Raw genomic sequence first — 18,964 nt, 5'->3', positions numbered from 1 at the left:
GGTCGCCGGTGTTGGTGACTGTCGAGCCGAGGTATCTGAAGGTAGGGACAAAGTGGACAGGGGTATTCTCAAATAAGAAGGGTGGTGGGTCTGGTCCATCGCCGATATGCATGAGTTCGGTTTTGGACCAGCTGATTTTCAGGCTGAGCTGTTTGGTCTCCTCATCAAACACACCAAGGGCCTCCCTGAGCTGGTCAGCGGTCTCACTGAACAGGGTGGTGTCATCGGCGTATTCGAGGTCCTTTAGGGTGTAGTTTCCAAGTGACACCCCGGGGACTCGCACACAGACTCTGGACATCAGGTGGTCGATGACACAGTTAAATAGTTCTGGTGCGGCAACACAGCCTTGCCTGACCCACTCAGAGTCTTTACAGCTCACACGCACACAGCTTTCTGCACCCTGATACAACTGCTGAAAGAGTGTGGTGATTTTAGTTGGGACTCCGAGGGACTTCAGGATGTTCCAGAGGGACCCGTGGTCCACAGTGTCGAAGGCAGCCTTAAGGTCAATGAAGGCAATGTAGAGGTGCCGATCCTTTCTGAGCTCCCGGGCCTTTTCCATTAAGAACCGGATGGCAGAGATGTGATCCATGGTGGAACGATTGAGCATGAAGCCGGCCTGTTCTTGGCGGCGTCTTCTTCTGGTTGCAGGTAGAGCTCGGGTGAGTAATATGCGGGTAAAGAGTTTACCGGGGATGGAGAGGAGTGTGATCCCTCTATGGTTGCTGCAGGTCAGCTGGTCTCCCTTATGCTTCCAAAATGGTAGTATAATGCCCCGCCTCCAGTCATCAGGCAGCGACTCAGAGACCCACACATGGTTGATGATCTGTGTGAGCCAGAGGATGATGTTGTCTCCTCTGGCCTTCAGCATCTCTGCTGTGATGGTACATAAGCCAGGGGCTTTTCCATTCTTGAGTTTCGTTAGGGCTGCTCTGACTTCAGCTGGAGAGACAGGGGCGGTGGAGCAGTCCGGGATTGTGGTGGTGTGGGTGGTAGGGGTGGGGTCTTCTGGGGCAGGGGGATGGTTGAGGAGCTCGCTGAAATGCTCCTTCCAGCGGCTGATGCAATCCGCTTCAGTGGAGAGGATGTTGCCAGCCTGATCCTTGACTAGGAAGCAGCGCTGGCGGGGGCCCGCTTTCCCTTTGCGGAGCAGGTTGAAAAGCTGCCGCAGGTTGTTGTTTTGGGAAGCCGTCTCCATGGCTGTCGCCTGGTTGCTCCAGAAGTTCGCCCTGTCGCGTCGAATAGGCAGATTGCGTTGGCTGTTGAGGCGTCGATACAGGTCCAGGTCTCCCCGCAGACGGGCTGCTCGTCTGTTATTCACGATATCTAGTGTGTCTTGTGATATCCAGGGCTTCTTGGTGGCAGGTCTCGTCCGCCCGATTGATTCTTTGGAAGCCTCAATGACCTTGTTTTTAAAGTGAGGCCATTCTTTATCAATCCCACTGGAGAGGGCATTGAATCGGTTTGCGATGGAACATCTGTACGTCTCCATGATGGTCGGGTCTTGCAGTCGTGAGGAGTCTAGCCTGGGGGAGGCATTAGTTAATGCCCCTGCCTTGAACTTCAGCCGCATGTCGGCTATCAGCAGGCGGTGGTCGGTGTTACCAAGCTGTGCACCTCTGAAGACACGGCAGTTGGTGATGGATGTTTTCCGGCGGCGGGATATGAGGATGTGGTCGATGGCTTTCTTTGTTTTTCCATCTGGGCTGTACCAGGTCCAATGATGGATCCGCTTCCGGGGAAACCAAGTGTCGGCGATGCAGAGGTTGGTGGCTCTGCACAGATTAAGCAATCGTTGGCCGTTATCATTGGTGGTGCTGTTGATAAAGACGGGACCTGTTACTGCCGGGAGGGTGAGGTCCTGGGTGGAGATTGTAGCATTGGCATCTGTGAGGACGATGACAATGTCATGAGGGGGGGCTGCCAGGATGGCGTCATGTAGCCGGTCGTGGAAGGTGTCCTTTGCCTGGTCTGGGGTGACATCAGTTGGGCTATAGGCGACAATAACTGTCATCTTCCCATGTTGGTGTAATAGACGGACAGAGAGCAGTCTATCACTGACTGGTTTCCAGCTGATGATTGACTTCCTCCGGTATAGCGGGATGGCTAGGGCTACGCCGTAGAGGCCTCTACCATCATTTGGGCCACTCCAGAGAAAAAGGTGGTCGCCGGCGGTGGTCTCTCCAGTACCGCGCCAGCGTGACTCGCAAAGGCCAGCGAGGGTAATGTTGTAGTTGGAGAGTTCACGGGAGAGAAGTGTTGCATAGCCGGGGCGTAGGAGTGTTTGGACATTCCAGCAGGCAATGCGGGTTTTGTAACGGAGATCCAAATGTCGTAGTTCGAGGGCATGCAGGGGTCTGTTGCCAGGGTAGTCCGTCCGGTTAAATCTAGTTGCTCTGGTTGGATTCGTAACTGTTTAGTTTTCACCATGCTGGGTAGTTGGCCCTGCGATGGCTAGTCAGCTGGTGGGGCTGCCACCTTACAGCATGCTGACAGGCTGTGAACTCCTTACGTATGGCAGGGGGTTCGGCGGAAGCTGCTCATTAGTGCCATCCTGGTGCCGTGAGCCCCCCGAAGGTTACAGGTTCACCATGCACTGAGCCCAGGCAGGCACCAGGTAGGTTTAAGCTGTCGCACCTCGTCAAGGTTACACAGTTCCTTGTCCTGGTGGGGTGAGGCCCCCAGGACAGCGACAGCGGCCCCCAGGACAGCGACAGAACAAGTAGGAAGAAGCAGAGCTTATTTAATTCTACCCCTTTTCTTTTACATAACAGTTGCGAACACTTTTGTTCACTTCCTGTTCTCAATGTGTTCACAATATACTCCATAAGTAATCACAATAAAAATAAATAAATAATAATGAGTGAAGTAAGTTATATTTCATATGGTGAGATGAGTAAGATGATGTAGAAAATGAATAATGGATGAAATAAATTGAGAATGTTTTTCTTCTTCTTTGTACTTTGTAAACACTTTAAGTGTGAAGAGTTTCTTGAAGTGGATCATATTAGTACATTGTTTGATTGCTTTGCTTCATCCATTCCATCATTTAATTCCACATACTGATATACTGAAGGTCTTAAGTGTTGTACGTGCATACAAATGTTTTAAATTACATTTTTCTCTAAGATGATATTTCTCATCTTTATTTGAGAATTGTTGTACATTCTTGGCTAGCAGGTTATAGTTTGCTTTGTGTATCATTTTAGCTGTTTGCTAATTCACTATGTGGTGGAATTTCAGTATTTTTGATTCAATAAATAAAGTGTTTGTATGTTGTCTATATCCAACATGATGTATTATTATAACTGATCTTTTTTGTAACACAGTTAATGAATGAAGTGTACTTTTGTAGTTATTTCCCATATTTCTACACAATAAGTCAGATATGTAACACTAGTGAGCAGTAGAGAATATGAAGTCATTTTTGTCCCAGGACTTATTTTGCTTTATTCATTATTGCAATGTCTTTTGCCACCTTATGTGGTATATTTTTTACATGAGATTTCCAGTTCAATTTATCATCTGTTATTACACCCAAAAATCCGGTTTATTTTACCCATTCAATGTCTACTCTGTCCATTTGGACTTCTCCTGTAACCAAATAGCATTATTTTACTTTTACTGAGACTCAAAGATAGTTTGTTTTTGTCAAAGCATCTTTTTAATGTGTTCATTTCTTCTGTTATTATTTGTATTATTTTCTGTGTGTTCTCTCCTAAACAGAAAGCAGTTGTGTCGTCTGCAAATAAAACTAACTAAGTCCTTTGTAACTTTACAAATGTGGTTTATATAAAGATGAAACAATCTTGGTCCCAGTATTGATCCCTGGGGTACACCACAAGATATATCTAGCCGTGTTGACATATTTTCACCCATCTTCACATATTGCTTCCTGTTGGTTAAAAAGCTTCTTACCCAGTTCAAGACCAACCCTCTGATGCCATATCCTTCTAGTTTTGTTATAAAAATATCATGATTAATTGTGTCAAATGCTTTAGTTTAGTCCATGAATACTGCGGCCGCACATTCTTTACCATCTATTGCATTGCTCATTTCTTTTGTTATTTGGATTAATGCTATCCATGTTGAGATATTTGCTGTGAATTCTGGTGTGTAGTTAGTAAACTGGTGTATGTCTCCATTCTTATAAATTGGTACGACTTTTGCAATTTTCATTTTGTCAGGGAATTTGCGGGTTAGAAATGATACGTTGCTGATATATGTCAGAGGTTCTGAAATGTCTTCTATAACCTTTTTTATGGTTACCATATCTATTCCATGACAGTCGGTTGAGGTCTTGGATTTACAATATTTTACAATTTTGATTATTTCTTCTTTAGTCACGTTCTTAAGAAACATGGAATTGGGATTTCTGTCTATGAGCTCACTCAAGTCCTCAACTGATCCATCATCTGCATTTGGAAATCTTTGTTCCACATTTTTTCCAATATTAACAAAGTAATCATTAAAACGTTGAACTATTTGGTTCATATTGTCATTTTTTGTATTTCCATGTAGAAAGTACTGGGGGTAATCTTTCTTAGCAGCATTTTTAATGATGCTATTTAGGATGCCCCATGTTGCTCTCATGTTGTTTCTGTTCTTCTTTAATAATTGTCTGTAGTATTCCTTCTTACATGTTCCTAGTATACCAATTAGCTTGTTTTTATATTTATTATACTTATTTTCTGCCTCTATAGATGTCTGTGTTATTAATATTCCATATAATGTCTTTTTTTTGTGACAAGCATTTTTCAGTCCTTTTGTCATCCATGGTTGGTTGTTTTTCTTTTGCTTCTTACTAACTTCTTTCCATGGACAACATAAACATTGATATTATACATGTGGGCCAATATATATATATATATATATATATATATATATATAGATATATATATATATATATATATATATATATATTTGATGTGGCAAGCTACTTTTGCAGTGTATAGCTTAGCTACATTTAATTGAGAGTATAGCTTAGCTCCATTTAATTGAGAGTAACTTGTAGCTTAGCTTACTACATTGTCCAGGTAGCTTGCCCATCACTGTCTATTTGGCCTAGCTCACATGTCAATAGTTTGAATACTGCAAACTTCAATACAGTAACACCTCATTTGTTCTGCAGACGTCCAGCGGGTGTCAGCGGGGAGTCATGAAGAGGAGTGGCACACCAGTGTGGGACAGAAGGAGCTACAGGCCCCCTCCCACATTAAAGAGGAGCAGCTTCATGATGAAGATGAAGCTCAGTCCTTCCAGCTTCATCACAGTCAAAGTGAGGAGAACAGAGGGGCGGAGCTTGTAAGTCAACACATCACAGAAGCTGATGGAGAGCATTGTGAAGATATCAAGTCAGAACCAGACAGCATCTTTGCTCCACTGTCAGACATGGACCACATGATGTCACACTCTTCTGATCACAGTGACCACATCCAAAAACCTTTGGAGAGTAAAAATGACTCTAAAGGTGATACGAGACATCACACTAACAACAAACACTTTGAGTGCTCTGAATGTGGGAAATCATTTAGAAAGAAGAGTCATTTTACAGAACACATGAGAACACATACTGGAGAGAAACCTTTTGCTTGCTCAGCTTGTGCTAAAAGATTCAAAACTAAGAAGGAAATGATATTACACATGAGAACACACACAGGTGAGCAATCTTTTGCTTGCTCTGTTTGTAAGAAGAGTTTCTCCAGAAAGGAACACATGACCACACACATGAGAACACACACTGGAGAGAAACCTTATGCTTGCTCAGCTTGTGCTAAAAGATTCAACACTAAGAAAGTCATGATCACACACATGAGAACACACACAGGTGAGAAACCCTTTACTTGCTCTGTTTGTAAGAAGAGTTTCTCCAGAAAGGGTGACATGACCACACACATGAGAACACACACTGGAGAGAAACCTTTTGCTTGCTCAGCTTGTGCTGAAAGTTTCAACACTAAGAAGGAACTTATATTACATGTGAGAACACAAACAGGTGGTAAACCTTTTACTTGCGCCGTTTGTAAGAAGAGTTTCTCCAGAAAGGAACACATGACCAGACACATGAGAACACACACTGGAGAGAGACCTTTTGTTTGCTCAGCTTGTGCTAAAAGATTCAACACTAAGAAGGAAATGATATTACACATGAGGACACACACAGGTGAGAAACCCTTTGCTTGCTCTGTTTGTAAGAAGATTTTCTCCAGAAAGGAACACATGACCACACACATGAGAACACACACTGGAGAGAAACCTTTTACTTGCTCTGTTTGTAAGAAGAGTTTCTCCAGAAAGGGTGACATGACCATACACATGGGAACACACACTGGAGAGAAACCTTTTGCTTGCTCAGCTTGTGCTAAAAGATTCAACACTAAAAAGAAAAGTATATTACACATGAGAACACACACTGGAGAGAAACCTTTTGCTTGCTCAGCTTGCGCTAAAAGATTCAACACTAAGATTGAAATGATGTTACACATGAGAACACACACAGGTGAGAAACCTTTTTCTTGCTCTGTTTGTAAGAAGAGTTTCTCCAGAAAAGAACACATGACCACACACATGAGAACACACACTGGAGAGAAACCTTATACTTGCTCTGTTTGTAAGAAGAGTTTCTCCAGAAAGGGTGACATGACCATACACATGAGAACACACACTGGAGAGAAACCTTTTGCTTGCTCAGCTTGTGCTAAAAGATTCAATACTAAGAAGAAAATTATATTACACATGAGAACACACTCAGGTGAGAAACCTTTTACTTGCTCTGTTTGTAAGAAGAGTTTCTCCAGAAAGGAACACATGACTACACACATGAGAACACACACTGGAGAGAAACCTTTTACTTGCTCTGTTTGTAAGAAGAGTTTCTCCAGAAAGGGTGACATGACCATACACATGAGAACACACACTGGAGAGAAACCTTTTGCTTGCTCAGCTTGTGCTAAAAGATTCAACACTAAGAAGAAAATTATATTACACATGAGAACACACACTGAAAAGAAACCTTTTGCTTGCTCAGTGTTAGAATAATTATGTATATATTATCACACTAACTTTAGTATCCTTAAAGTCTGTTGCTTTAGTTATTAGTTATTGTGCTCAAGTTAGACTTTTCTATTTGTGCAAGGACAAAAACTTCTTGTCTGAGGGGTGGCCTCAGCCACAGATGTTATCTTTGTTTTAGCCCGCTAACAGCCAAGGACTTCAAGGACCTCAACGAAGATAAGACGACAACACGCAGAGGAAGCAGAGACTTTAAGGACCTCAATGAAGATAAGATGACAACATGCAGACAAAGCGGAGACAAGGCGAAATCACAAGGCCCCCACCACATTCTGTCACGTATTGTGCGTCCTGGACCTGCTTTGCATAAAATATGTGACCACTCTTTTTAGAGGCGGCCTCAGTGATGTTGACTGTGGAACTCTTGAATAAATAGAGGGACGCGGGAGCTGAACCTTAGAGCGTAGGGCAAGACTGTGACTAAGTGTGCAGCTCCATGTGTTCTCCTCATGAGCTAAATTGAACTCTGTCTCTGCATGATTCCTTGCTTCTTGTCTGATGAATATATGTCATAAGTGTTTGAACCTGACACTCAGCTTGTGCTAAAAGATTCAACACTAAAAAGGAACTTTTATTACACATGAGAACACACATTGGGGAGGAACCTTTTACTTGCTATGTTTGTAAGAAGAGTTTCTCCAGAAAGCAAATCATGACCAGACACATGAGAACACACACTGGAGAGAAACCTTTTGCTTGCTCTGTTTGTAAGATGAGTTTCTCCAGAAAGCAAATCATGACCACACACATGAGAACACACACTGGAGAGAAACCGTTTAGTTGCACTGTGTGTGATAAGATGTTCAGGTTTAAGTATCAGGCCAGTAGACACAAGTGTGTAACAGTCATGGAAGCTGCAGGGATTTAAAAACACTTAAAGGGGAACATTATCACAATTTCAGAAGGGTTAAAACCATTAAAAATCAGTTGCCAGTGGCTAATTTTATTTTTCGAAGTTTTTTTCAAAATTCTACCCATCACGCAATATCCCTAAAAAAGCTTCAATGTGCCTGATTTTAACGATCGTTATATACACCCGTCCATTTTCCTGTGACGTCACATAGTGACAAACAAACAAACATGGCGGATAGAACAGCAAGCCATAGCGACATTAGCTCGGATTCAGACTCGGATTTCAGCGGCTTAAGCGATTCAACAGATTACGCATGTATTGAAACGGATGATTGTAGTGTGGAGGCAGGTAGCGAAAACCAAATTGAAGAAGAAACTGAAGCTATTGAGCCATATCGGTTTGAACCGTATGCAAGCGAAACTGACGAAAACGACACGACAGCCAGCGACACGGGAGAAAGCGAGGACGAATTCGGCGATCGCCTTCAAACCAACGATTGGTATGTGTTTGTTTGACATTAAAGGAAACTAACAACTATGAACTAGGTTTACAGCATATGAAATACATTTGGCAACAACATGCACTTTGAGAGTGCAGACAGCCCATTTCAGGCGCACTAAGAAGATATATTTTTCCACGATTTCAGCACTCAGGTTAACCATACCTAAATAGACACAAAATACTGCATTACATAAGACTACCCGAATGTACTCGAATGATTGAAAAAAATAAATATTGTTAAGCTAAATTATTGGCAAACACAGTTTATGTATAATAATTTACGTAAAGCCGCGAGTAATGAATAAAGTTTTCATCAATTAATATATTCTGTAGACATACCCTCATCCGCTCTCTTTTCCTGAAAGCTGATCTGTCCAGTTTTGGAGTTGATGTCAGCAGGCCAGGGAAGCTAGGGTCGATATTCTTCTCTTGATCATCTTCGGTGGCATAAGGGACGGTGTGAGCCAAGACATCCAGGGGGTTTAGCTCGCTCGTCTGCGGGAACAAACTGCCGCCATTGCTTGCCGTGCTACCGAGGGCCTTTGTCCCTGAATTGCTCACACACTCCGGCAGATTCAATGGGGGTCTGGCGGCAGATTTCTTTGACTTTATGGTTGGAAATGCATCTGCTTTGAGTGTCGCAGGATATCCACACATTCTTGCCATCTCTGTCGTAGCATAGCTTTCGTCGGTAAAGTGTGCGGAACAAACGACTGACCATTTCGTCGGCTTTCCCCACAGCCTCGTATTTTGAACAAATTTCGTCCAATTTCTTGCCACTTTCACATCTTTGGGCCACTGGTGCAACTTGAATCCGTCCCTGTTCGTGTTGTTACACCCTCCGACAACACACCGACGAAAGTGAGAAAATGGCGGATTGCTTCCCGATGTGACGTCACGTTGTGACGTCATAGCTCCGAGAGCGAATATTAGAAAGGCGTTTAATTCGCCAAAATTCACCCATTTAGAGTTCGGAAATCGGTCAAAAAATTATATGGTCTTTTTTCTGCAACATCAAGGTATATATTGACGCTTACAGAGGTCTGGTGATAATGTTCCCCTTTAAATTAGTGGTAAAAGTGCAATATAATAACACAATTTCAGAATGATTTCCTTGTTAAAATCTCACAATTCATGAGATTTTTATCTAAAATGATAATTTTTGGGGCTTGTTGGTCTAGTGGTATGATTCTTGTTTAGGGTGCATAAGGTCCCAGGTTCAATTCCTGGACAAGCCCTTAACAGTGATTTAAAACTCTTAGCTTAATTTTCCAAACTGCACACAATGAAGGGATCAATGAAAATGTATAAAATCAAATACAGTGGTAGCTCAATTTACGAGCTCTATTTGTTTTAGGACAGAGCTGGTAACCCTTAGTTCTTTTTTGCAGGAAAATAGCCATACTTTTAAATTAGTGGTAAAAGTGCAATATACTAACCCAGTTTCAGAATGATTTCCCTGTTAAAATCTCACAATTCATGAACATTTTTGATGAAAGTTGATTTTTTTTGGGGCTTGTTGGTCTAGTGGTATGATTCTCGCTTAGGGTGCGAGAGGTCCCGGGTTCAATTCACGGTGAAGCCCTAAACAGTGATTTAAAACGCTTCGCTGAATTTTCCAAACTGCACACACTCAAGGATCAATGAAAATGTATAAAATCAAATACAGTGGTAGCTCAATTTACAAGCTCTAATTGTTTTAGGACAGAGCTTGTAACCCTTAATTCTTTTTTGCATGAAAATAGCCATACATTTAAATTAGTGGTAAAAGTGCAATATACTAAGCCAGTTTCAGAATGATTTCCCTGTTAAAATCTCACAATTCATGAGATTTGTATCTAAAATTATATTTTTCGGGGCTTGTTGGTCTAGTGGTATGATTCTCGCTTTGGGTGCGAGAGGTCCCGGGTTCAATTCCCGGACAAGCCCTTAGCAGTGATTTAAAACTCTTAGCTTAATTTTCCAAACTGCACACAATGAAGGGATCAATGAAATTGTATAAAATCAAATACAATGGTAGCTCAATTTACACGCTCTAATTTTTTTAGGACAGAGCTTGTAACCCTTAGTTCTTTTTTGCAGGAAAATAGCCATAACTTTAAATTAGTGGTATAAGTGCAATATACTAACCCAGTTTCAGAATGATTTCCTGTTAAAATCTCACAATTCATGAGATTTGTGTCTAAAATTATATTTTTCGGGGCTTGTTGGTCTAGTGGTATGATTCTCGCTTTGGGTGCGAGAGGTCCTGGGTTCAATTCCTGGACAAGCCCTTAACAGTGTTTTAAAACTCTTAGCTCAATTTTCCAAACTGCACACAATGAAGGGATCAATGAAAATGTATACAATCAAATACAGTGGTAGCTCAATTTACGAGCTCTAATTGTTTTAGGACAGAGCTTGTAACACTTAGTTCTTTTTTGCATGAAAATAGCCATACCTTTAAATTAGTGGTAAAAGTGCAATATACTAACCCAGTTTCAGAATGATTTCCCTGTTAAAATCTCACAATTCATGAACATTTTTGATGAAACTTGTTTTTTCGGGGCTTGTTGGTCTAGTCCAGGGGTCGGCAACCTTTACCACTCAAAGAGCCATATTGACCAGTTTCACAAATTAAAGAAAACAATGGGAGCCACAAAAACCTTTTGAAATTTAGAATGAAATAACACTGCATACAAAGTTGTTTTTTTTTGCTTTGTGCTATGTATAAACCAAGGGTCTCAGACACGCAGCCATCACCTTAATATGAAAATTGAATGTTTGTTAGCGCGCCCCGCCAGTTTTATATGAATGGCGCTTGACAGCGTCATACTTTTCAACCCTCCCGATTTTTCCGTCAGACTACGAATTTCAGGGCAACTGATGTGTGGGGGAGCAGGGTTGGGGTGGGGGCGGGGTTTGGTGGTAGCAGGGGTGTATAATGTAGCCCGGAAGAGTTAGGGCTGCATGGGATTCTGGGTATTTGTTCTGTTGTGTTTATGTTGTTTTACGGTGCAGATGTTCTCCCGAAATGTGTTTATCATTCTTGTTTGGTGTGGGTTCACAGTGTGGCGCATTATTAGTAAGAGTGTTAAAGTTTTTTATACCGCCACCGTCAGTGTAACCTGTGTGGCTGTTGACTAAGTATGCCTTGCTGTCACTTGCGTGTGCAAGTAGAAGATGCATACAACAAAGGGCTGGGCTGGCACACGCTGTTTGTACAGATTGTAGAGGGCGCTAAATGCTGTACCATCATGGCACGCCCTTATTATTATTGTTAGGGTGAAAATTGGAGAATATTAATCCCGGGAGTTTTCTGCGAGAGGTACCGAAATCCGGAAATCTCCCAGGAAAATCGGGGGGTTCAGCAAGTAAGCTGCTGAGCCGCATCAGAGTGATCAAAGAGCCGCATGCGGCTCCGGAGTTGCGGGTTGCCGACCCCTGGTCTAGTCGTATGATTCTCGCTTAGGGTGCGAGAGGTCCCTGGTTCAATTCCCGGACAAGCCCTTAACAGTGCTTTTGAACCCTCAGCTCAATTTTCCAAACTGCAAACACTCAAGGGATCAATGAAAATAATTTAAAAAAATGCAGTGATACCTCAATTTTCTAGTTCTAATTGTTTTAGGACAGAGCTTGTAACCCTTAGTTCTTTTTTGCAGGAAAATATCCAAACCTTTAAATTAGTGGTAAAAGTGTATTATACTAACCTATAGCTTTAGATTGTGTTCCCTATCAACATGTCACATTTATTGAGATTTTTGCAAAATCACAAGTCAGAGCTTGTTGGTCTAGTCGTATGATTCTCGCCTGAGGTCTGGGGTTCAATTACTGAAAAAGCTCTTGTTCATTTATGCATGAAAATTGTAGTGAATCTAAATTTTTGTTAATAAAATTGCAGTTACAGGTTATCGCCCTAGATAAAATATAAACTTTTTTGAGAATTTGTTAACAATTGCCATAGGGCTTGATGGTCTATTGGTATGATTCTCGCTTAGGGTGCGAGAGATCCCGTGTATAATTCCTGGACAAGCCCTTCACAGAGATTTAAAACTCTTAACTTAATTTTCCAAACTGCACACACTCAAGGGATCAACGAAAATGTATAAAATCAAATACAGTGGTAGCTCAATTTACAAGCTCTAATTGTTTTAGGACAGAGCTTGTAACCCTTAGTTCTTTTTTGCAGGAAAATAGCCATACCTTTAAATTAGTGGTAAAAGTGCAATATACTAACCTAGTTTTAGATTGTTCCCTATCAACATGTCACATTTATTGAGATTCTTGCAAAATGACAAGTCAGAACTTGTTGGTCTAGTTGTTTGATTCTCGCCTGAGGTCTGGGGTTCAATTACTGAAAAAGCTCTTGTTCATTTATGCATGAAAATTGTAGTGAATCAAAATTTGTGTTAATAAAAGTGCAGTTACAGGTTGTTTCCCCAGATAAAATATAAACTTTTTTGAGAATTTGGTAACTGTTGCCGTAGGGCTTGTTGGTCTAGTGGTATGATTCTCGCTTAGGGTGCGAGAGGTCCCGGGTTCAATTCCTGGACAAGCCCTTAACAGTGATTTAAAAGTCTTAGCTCAATTTTCCAAACTGCACACAATGAAGGGATCAATGAAAATGTATAAAATCGAATACAGTGGTAGCTCAATTTACAACCTTTAATTGTTTTAGGACAGTGCTTGTAACCCTTAGTTCTTTTTTGCAGGAAAATAGCCATACCTTTAAATTAGTGGTAAAAGTGCAATATACTAACACAGTTTCAGAATGATTTCCCTGTTAAAATCTCACAATTTGTAAGACTTTTTGTTGAAACATGTTTTTGCGGTTTATGTTGGTCGAGTCGTATGATTCTCGCTTAGGGTGCAAAAGGTCCAGAGCTTGTAACCTTTAGTTCTTTTTTGCATGAAAATAGCCATACCTTTAAATTAGTGGTAAAAGTGCAATATACCAACCCAGTTTCAGAATGATGTCCCTGTTAAAATCTCGCAATTCATGAACATTTTTGATGAAACTTGATTTTTCAGGGCTTGTTGGTCTAGTCCAGGGGTCGGCAACCTTTATCACTCAAAGAGCCATTTTGACCAGTTTCACAAATTAAAGAAAACAATGGGAGCCACAAAAATCTTTTGAAATTTAGAATGAAATAACACTGCATTCAAAGTTTTTTTTGTTGCTTTGTGCTATGTATAAACCAAGGGTCTCAGACACGCAGCCATCACCTCAATATGAAATTTGAATGTTAGTGCGGCCCGCAAGTTTTATATGAATGGCGCTTGACAGCGTCATACTTGGCAGACTACAAATTTCAGGGCAACTGTTCTCTCGAACGTGCCGTGATGGTACAGCATTTAGTGCCCACTACAACCAGCGTGCCGGCCCAACCACACGTTGTACGGGGCTTTTACTTGCTCACGTAAGTGACAGCAAGGCATACTTAGTCAACAACTACACAGGTTACACTGACGGTGGCGGTATAAAAAACTTTAACACTCTTACAAATAATGCGCCACACTGTGAACCCACACCAAACAAGAATGACAAACACATTTCGGTAGAACATCTGCACCTTAACACAACAGAACAAATACCCAGAATCCCATGCAGCCCTAACTCTTCCCGGCTACATTATACACCCCCGCTACTAAACCCCGCCCACCTCAACCGACGCACGGAGGGGGGGGGGGGGTTGATGTGTGGGGGAGCAGGGTTGGGGTGGGGGCGGGGTTTGGTGGTAGCAGGGGTGTATAATGTAGCCCGGAAGAGTAAGGGCTGCATGGGAGTCTGATTTCCCTGTTAAAATCTCACTATTCATGAGATTTTTATCTAAAATTATATTTTTTGGGGCTTGTTGGTCTAGTGGTATGATTCTCGCCTAGGGTGCGAGAGGTCCCAGGTTCAATTCCTGGACAACCCCTTAACAGTGATTTAAAACTCTTAGCTCAATTTTCCAAACTGCACACACTCAAGGGATTGATTGATTGAGACTTTTATTAGTAGGTTGCACAGTGAAGTACATATTCCGTATAATTGACCACTAAATGGTAACACCCCAATAAGTTTTTCAACTTGTTTAAGTCGGGGTTCATATATATACTAACGTCATAATACAGTCATCACACAAGAGAATCACATTGAATTATTTACATTATTTACAATCTGGGGTCTGGAGGGGGACGGGGGGGGGGGGGGGGGGGGATTTGGCTTGCATTCATTTTGTGGTTTGAAAACAAACTGAGAAAGTGTTACAGAAAAAACTTCAAGACACTGACGGGATTTGAGCCCAACATCTCCTATTTAACAAACAGGCACCTTGACTGACAGCTACAGCGCCTTGAACAGCATGGGATTTCAACAAGATGTCTATAACCCTACACTGAATTAATGATAGCCAATTTGAGGCGATAGCATTGATTATCAGTAATTTACATTAGTTTAAACAAGCATGGCTTGAAAGTTATGTTGCAAACGTTTTAAATAGAAACTTTTTTGCAAATTTAGAGAAGGACATGGGCTGTACAAGAAAACCCTCAAACCCTCGTGCTCGCGTCAAGATTTCGTCTCTGGGTGGGCTTGAACCACCATCCTCTCAGTTAACAGCCGAACGTGCTGACCGATTGTCATTGTCTTTGGATGGGCGTAACTAGAAGTATACTGATTCAGCCTTCGGTGAGTCCAATATGCCCTTTGGGTGGAATGCCTGCGTTTTGCGGTTGTCACAAACATTGCTTTTGTCCCTTATGAATATTAGTTCAAATGTAATAAAAGCAACAGAATGCATTGGCAGGGAATCGGACCCGGGTCTCCCGCGTGGCAGGCGAAAATTCTACCACTGAACCACCAATGACTGTGGAGTAAAAGAGATTTATGAACTCGGTTAAGAGGAAGAACGTTTGAAATGCGGGCTGCGACGGACCAAACATGCTACACTGAATTAATGATAGCCAATATGAGGCGATAGCATTGATTATCAATAATTTACATTAGTTTAAACAAGAATGGCTGAAAGTTATGTTGCAAACGTGGCACACGTTTTAACTAGCCGAACGCGCTGACCGATTGCGCCACAGAGACTTACTGGTTTACATGATTCATTACTCCCCAAAAAATTATAAAATCTCATGTTACGATGTCCTGATGTCATTGTCTTTGGATTAGCGTAACGAGAAGTACACTGCTTCAGTCTTCGGTGAGTGCAATATATCCCTTTTGGGTGGAATGCCTGCGTCTTGCGGTTGTCACAAACATTGCTTTTGTCCCTAATGAATATTAGTTAAAATGTAATAAAAGCAACAGAATGCATTGGCCTGGAATCGGACCCGGGTCTCCCGCGTGGCAGGCGAGAATTCTACCACTGAACCACCAATGCCTGTGCTGTAAAAGAGTTTTCTAAACTCGGTTAAGAGGAAGAACGTTTGAAATGCGGGCTGCGACAGACAAAACATGCTACAAAGTAGAACACATTCTACATGCACAAGGGATTTAACAACATCCACAAAAGGTAAGAAATGCAATGCAGCTAATAACAGCAATAAGACTAGCTAGCACCATGTTTTCCATTGGCCGAAAATCAACTTGTAAGTCTTGATAAAGGTCTGCAACCTGCAGCAGTTTCCATGGTGTAGTGGTTATCACATTCGCCTCACACGCGAAAGGTCCCCTGTTTGAAACAGGGTGGAAACAAAGTCTTTTTACTTTCCTTCTTACCTCTATAAATAAGCAAGGAAATAAATGATAGCAAGGTCCTGTGTTTCATCATAAAGTAGTTTGCAACATAGCTGACCACCTCATGTACAGCCGAGCACACACAACACCAAATTTAGAGGGTTCTCATATAGGCAGACCTCAGGCTTCAACATCATGAATGCTGGGTTCCATGAAAATGTCACGCACAAACCTGTGAAATTTCTCATTCATTCAAGTCACTGTATTCTCAGGGCTTTCAATGGATTGCAACTGTACTGTTTAGATTGACTGATAAGATGTTTAACCTCTCTTTTAGCAGGAATCATAGGTGTAATTCCCAAAGAGTTAGAGAAGACAGCTGCAGTCTGAATGAGTGTTGGCCTTGCTTTCAAATTAAGAACCAGTCAAATAGTCACCTGAAACCTAAATCATAGCAGAGGATGGTTTCGATTCATCGACCTCTGGGTTATGGGCCCAGCACGCTTCCGCTGGGCCACTCTGCTGTCTTAAACTACTAAATGCTTACTCTGGTGAATATCCAGACAAACTACTTGTAACAAAGTGATTTGGAACCCACCCAAAGTAGGGTTTCTTTCTGAGTCCTGGTTCAATCCACATTTAAAATGGCATTTTTTTGAAGAAAACATTGCAGTAAGTTGAAAGTTATGTTGCAAACGTGGCACACGTTTTAACTAGAAACTTTTTGGCAAATTTAGAGAAGGACATTGGCTCAAAAATGAGGCGATAGGCAACTCAATCCACATTTAAAATGGCATTTTTTTTGAAGAAAACATTGCAGTAAACATCAAACTCTGTGGATCCATTGGGATTTTATTCAAAACGAATAGAATTTGGCTTGCATTCATGTGGTCTGAAAACAAACTGAGAAAGTGTTACAAGAAAAAAAGTCAAGACACTGACGGGATTTGAGCCCAACATCTCCTATTTAACAAACAGGCACCTTGACTGACAGCTACAGCGCCTGGAACAGCATGGGATTTCAACACAATGTCTATAACCCTACACTGAATTGATGATAGCCAATTTGAGGCGATAGTATTGATTATCAGTAATTTACATTAGTTTAAACAAGCATGGCTTGAAAGTTATGTTGCAAACGTTTTAACTAGAAACTTTTTTGTAAATTTAGAGAAGGACATGGACTGTACAAGAAAACCCTCAAACCCTTGTGCTCGCGTCAAGATTTTGTCCCTGGGTGGGCTTGAACCACCATCCTCTCAGTTAACAGCCGAACGTGCTGACCGATTGTCATTGTCTTTGGATGGACGTAACTAGAAGTATACTGATTCAGCCTTCGGTGAGTCCAATATGCCCTTTGGGTGGAATGCCTGCGTTTTGCGGTTGTCACAAACATTGCTTTTGTCCCTTATGAATATTAGTTAAAATGTAATAAAAGCAAAAAAATGCATTGGCCGGAAATCCGACCCGGGTATCCCGCGTGGCAGGCGAAAATTCTACCACTGAACCACCAATGCCTGTGGAGTAACTAAAGTAAATTACTGATAATCAATGCTATCGCCTCATATTGGCTATCATTAATTCAGTGTAGCATGTTTGGTCCGTCGCAGCCCGCATTTCAAACGTTCTTCCTCTTAACCGAGTTCATTACCGTATTTTCCGCACTATTAGCCGCACCTAAAAACCACAAATTTACTCAAAAGCTGACAGTGCGGCTTATAACCCAGTGCACTTTATATATGGATTAATATTAAGATTCATTTTCATAAAGTTTCGGTCTCGCAACTACGGTAAACAGCCGCCATCTTTTTTCCCCGTAGAAGAGGAAGTGCTTCTTCTTCTACGCAAGTAACCGCCAAGGTAAGCACCCGCCCCCATAGAACAGGAAGCGCTTCTTCTTCTACTGTAAGCAACCACCCGCCCGCGTAGAAGAAGAAGAAGAAGCGCGCGGATATTACGTTTCATTTCCTTTGTGTGTTTACATCTGTAAAGACCACAAAATGGCTCCTACTAAGCGACAGGTTTCCGGTTCATGAAAAGACGCAATCTCTCCATCCGCACACGGACTACTATTTCACAGCAACTGCCTAAAGACTTTCAAGAAAAGCTGGCTACTTTCCGTGCATATTGTAAAAACAAGATAGCTGAAAAAAAGATCCGGCCAGAGAACATTATCAACATGGACGAGGTTCCACTGACTTTTGATATTCCTGTGAACCGCACTGTGGATACAACGGGAGCACGTACGGTGAATATTCGCACCACAGGGAATGAGAATTCATCCTTCACTGTGGTTCTAGCTTGCCGTGCTAATGGCCAGAAACTTCCACCCATGGTGATATTCAAAAGGAAGACCTTGCCAAAAGAGACCTTTTCAGCCGGCGTCATCATAAAAGCTAACTCGAAGGGATGGATGGATGAAGAAAAGATGAGCGAGTGGTTAAGGTAAGTTTACGCGAAGAGGCCGGGTGGCTTTTTTCACGCAGCTCCGTCCATGTTGATATACGACTCCATGCGCGCCCACATCACGCTGGTTTTTAATATATTATTAAAGTTTGACTGACCTATCTGACTGTTTTTTTGACATTCCTTTAGCGCAGTTAGATGCGGCTTATAACACGGGGTGGCTTATAGGTGGACAAAGTTTTGAAATATGCCGTTCATTGAAGGCGCGGCTTATAACACAGGGCGGCTTATGGTGCGGAAAATACGGTAATCTCTTTTACTCCACAGGCATTGGTGGTTCAGTGGTAGAATTCTCGCCTGCCACGCGGGAGACCCGAGTCCGATTCCCGGCCAATGCATTCTGTTGCTTTTATTACATTTTAACTAATATTCATAAGGGACAAAAGCAATGTTTGTGACAACCGCAAGACGCAGGCATTCCACCC

General features: G+C 41.9%; 1 protein-coding gene and 5 non-coding genes across 6 annotated transcripts; all 6 read left to right on the top strand.

The window, feature by feature from the left end:
• The first annotated feature begins 2,450 nt into the window (after window positions 1-2,450).
• LOC140680165 (uncharacterized) lies at window positions 2,451-7,150 on the top strand. The gene is made up of 4 exons (XM_072916541.1): window positions 2,451-2,499; window positions 5,132-5,796; window positions 6,046-6,163; window positions 6,500-7,150. Exons 1-4 carry the CDS (start codon window positions 2,451-2,453, stop codon window positions 7,036-7,038), a joined length of 1,371 nt encoding a protein of 456 aa, XP_072772642.1. The 3' UTR covers window positions 7,039-7,150.
• Window positions 7,151-10,282: 3,132 nt separating this feature from the next.
• On the top strand, window positions 10,283-10,354 carry trnap-ugg (transfer RNA proline (anticodon UGG)). The gene has a single exon. It is a non-coding gene; the product is annotated as a tRNA-Pro (tRNA).
• A 272-nt stretch (window positions 10,355-10,626) lies between these two features.
• On the top strand, window positions 10,627-10,698 carry trnap-ugg (transfer RNA proline (anticodon UGG)). The gene has a single exon. It is a non-coding gene; the product is annotated as a tRNA-Pro (tRNA).
• Window positions 10,699-12,891: 2,193 nt separating this feature from the next.
• trnap-agg (transfer RNA proline (anticodon AGG)) lies at window positions 12,892-12,963 on the top strand. Its single transcript has one exon. It is a non-coding gene; the product is annotated as a tRNA-Pro (tRNA).
• A 1,290-nt stretch (window positions 12,964-14,253) lies between these two features.
• Window positions 14,254-14,325, top strand: trnap-agg (transfer RNA proline (anticodon AGG)). Its single transcript has one exon. It is a non-coding gene; the product is annotated as a tRNA-Pro (tRNA).
• A 1,693-nt stretch (window positions 14,326-16,018) lies between these two features.
• Window positions 16,019-16,091, top strand: trnav-cac (transfer RNA valine (anticodon CAC)). Its single transcript has one exon. It is a non-coding gene; the product is annotated as a tRNA-Val (tRNA).
• The last annotated feature ends 2,873 nt before the right edge of the window (window positions 16,092-18,964 follow it).

The sequence above is a fragment of the Nerophis lumbriciformis genome, linkage group LG28 (assembly GCF_033978685.3).
Source record: "Nerophis lumbriciformis linkage group LG28, RoL_Nlum_v2.1, whole genome shotgun sequence".
Taxonomy (NCBI): domain Eukaryota; kingdom Metazoa; phylum Chordata; class Actinopteri; order Syngnathiformes; family Syngnathidae; genus Nerophis; species Nerophis lumbriciformis.
The sequence above is the reverse complement of the archived record's forward strand: the minus strand, read 5'-3'. Positions and strand labels throughout refer to the sequence as shown.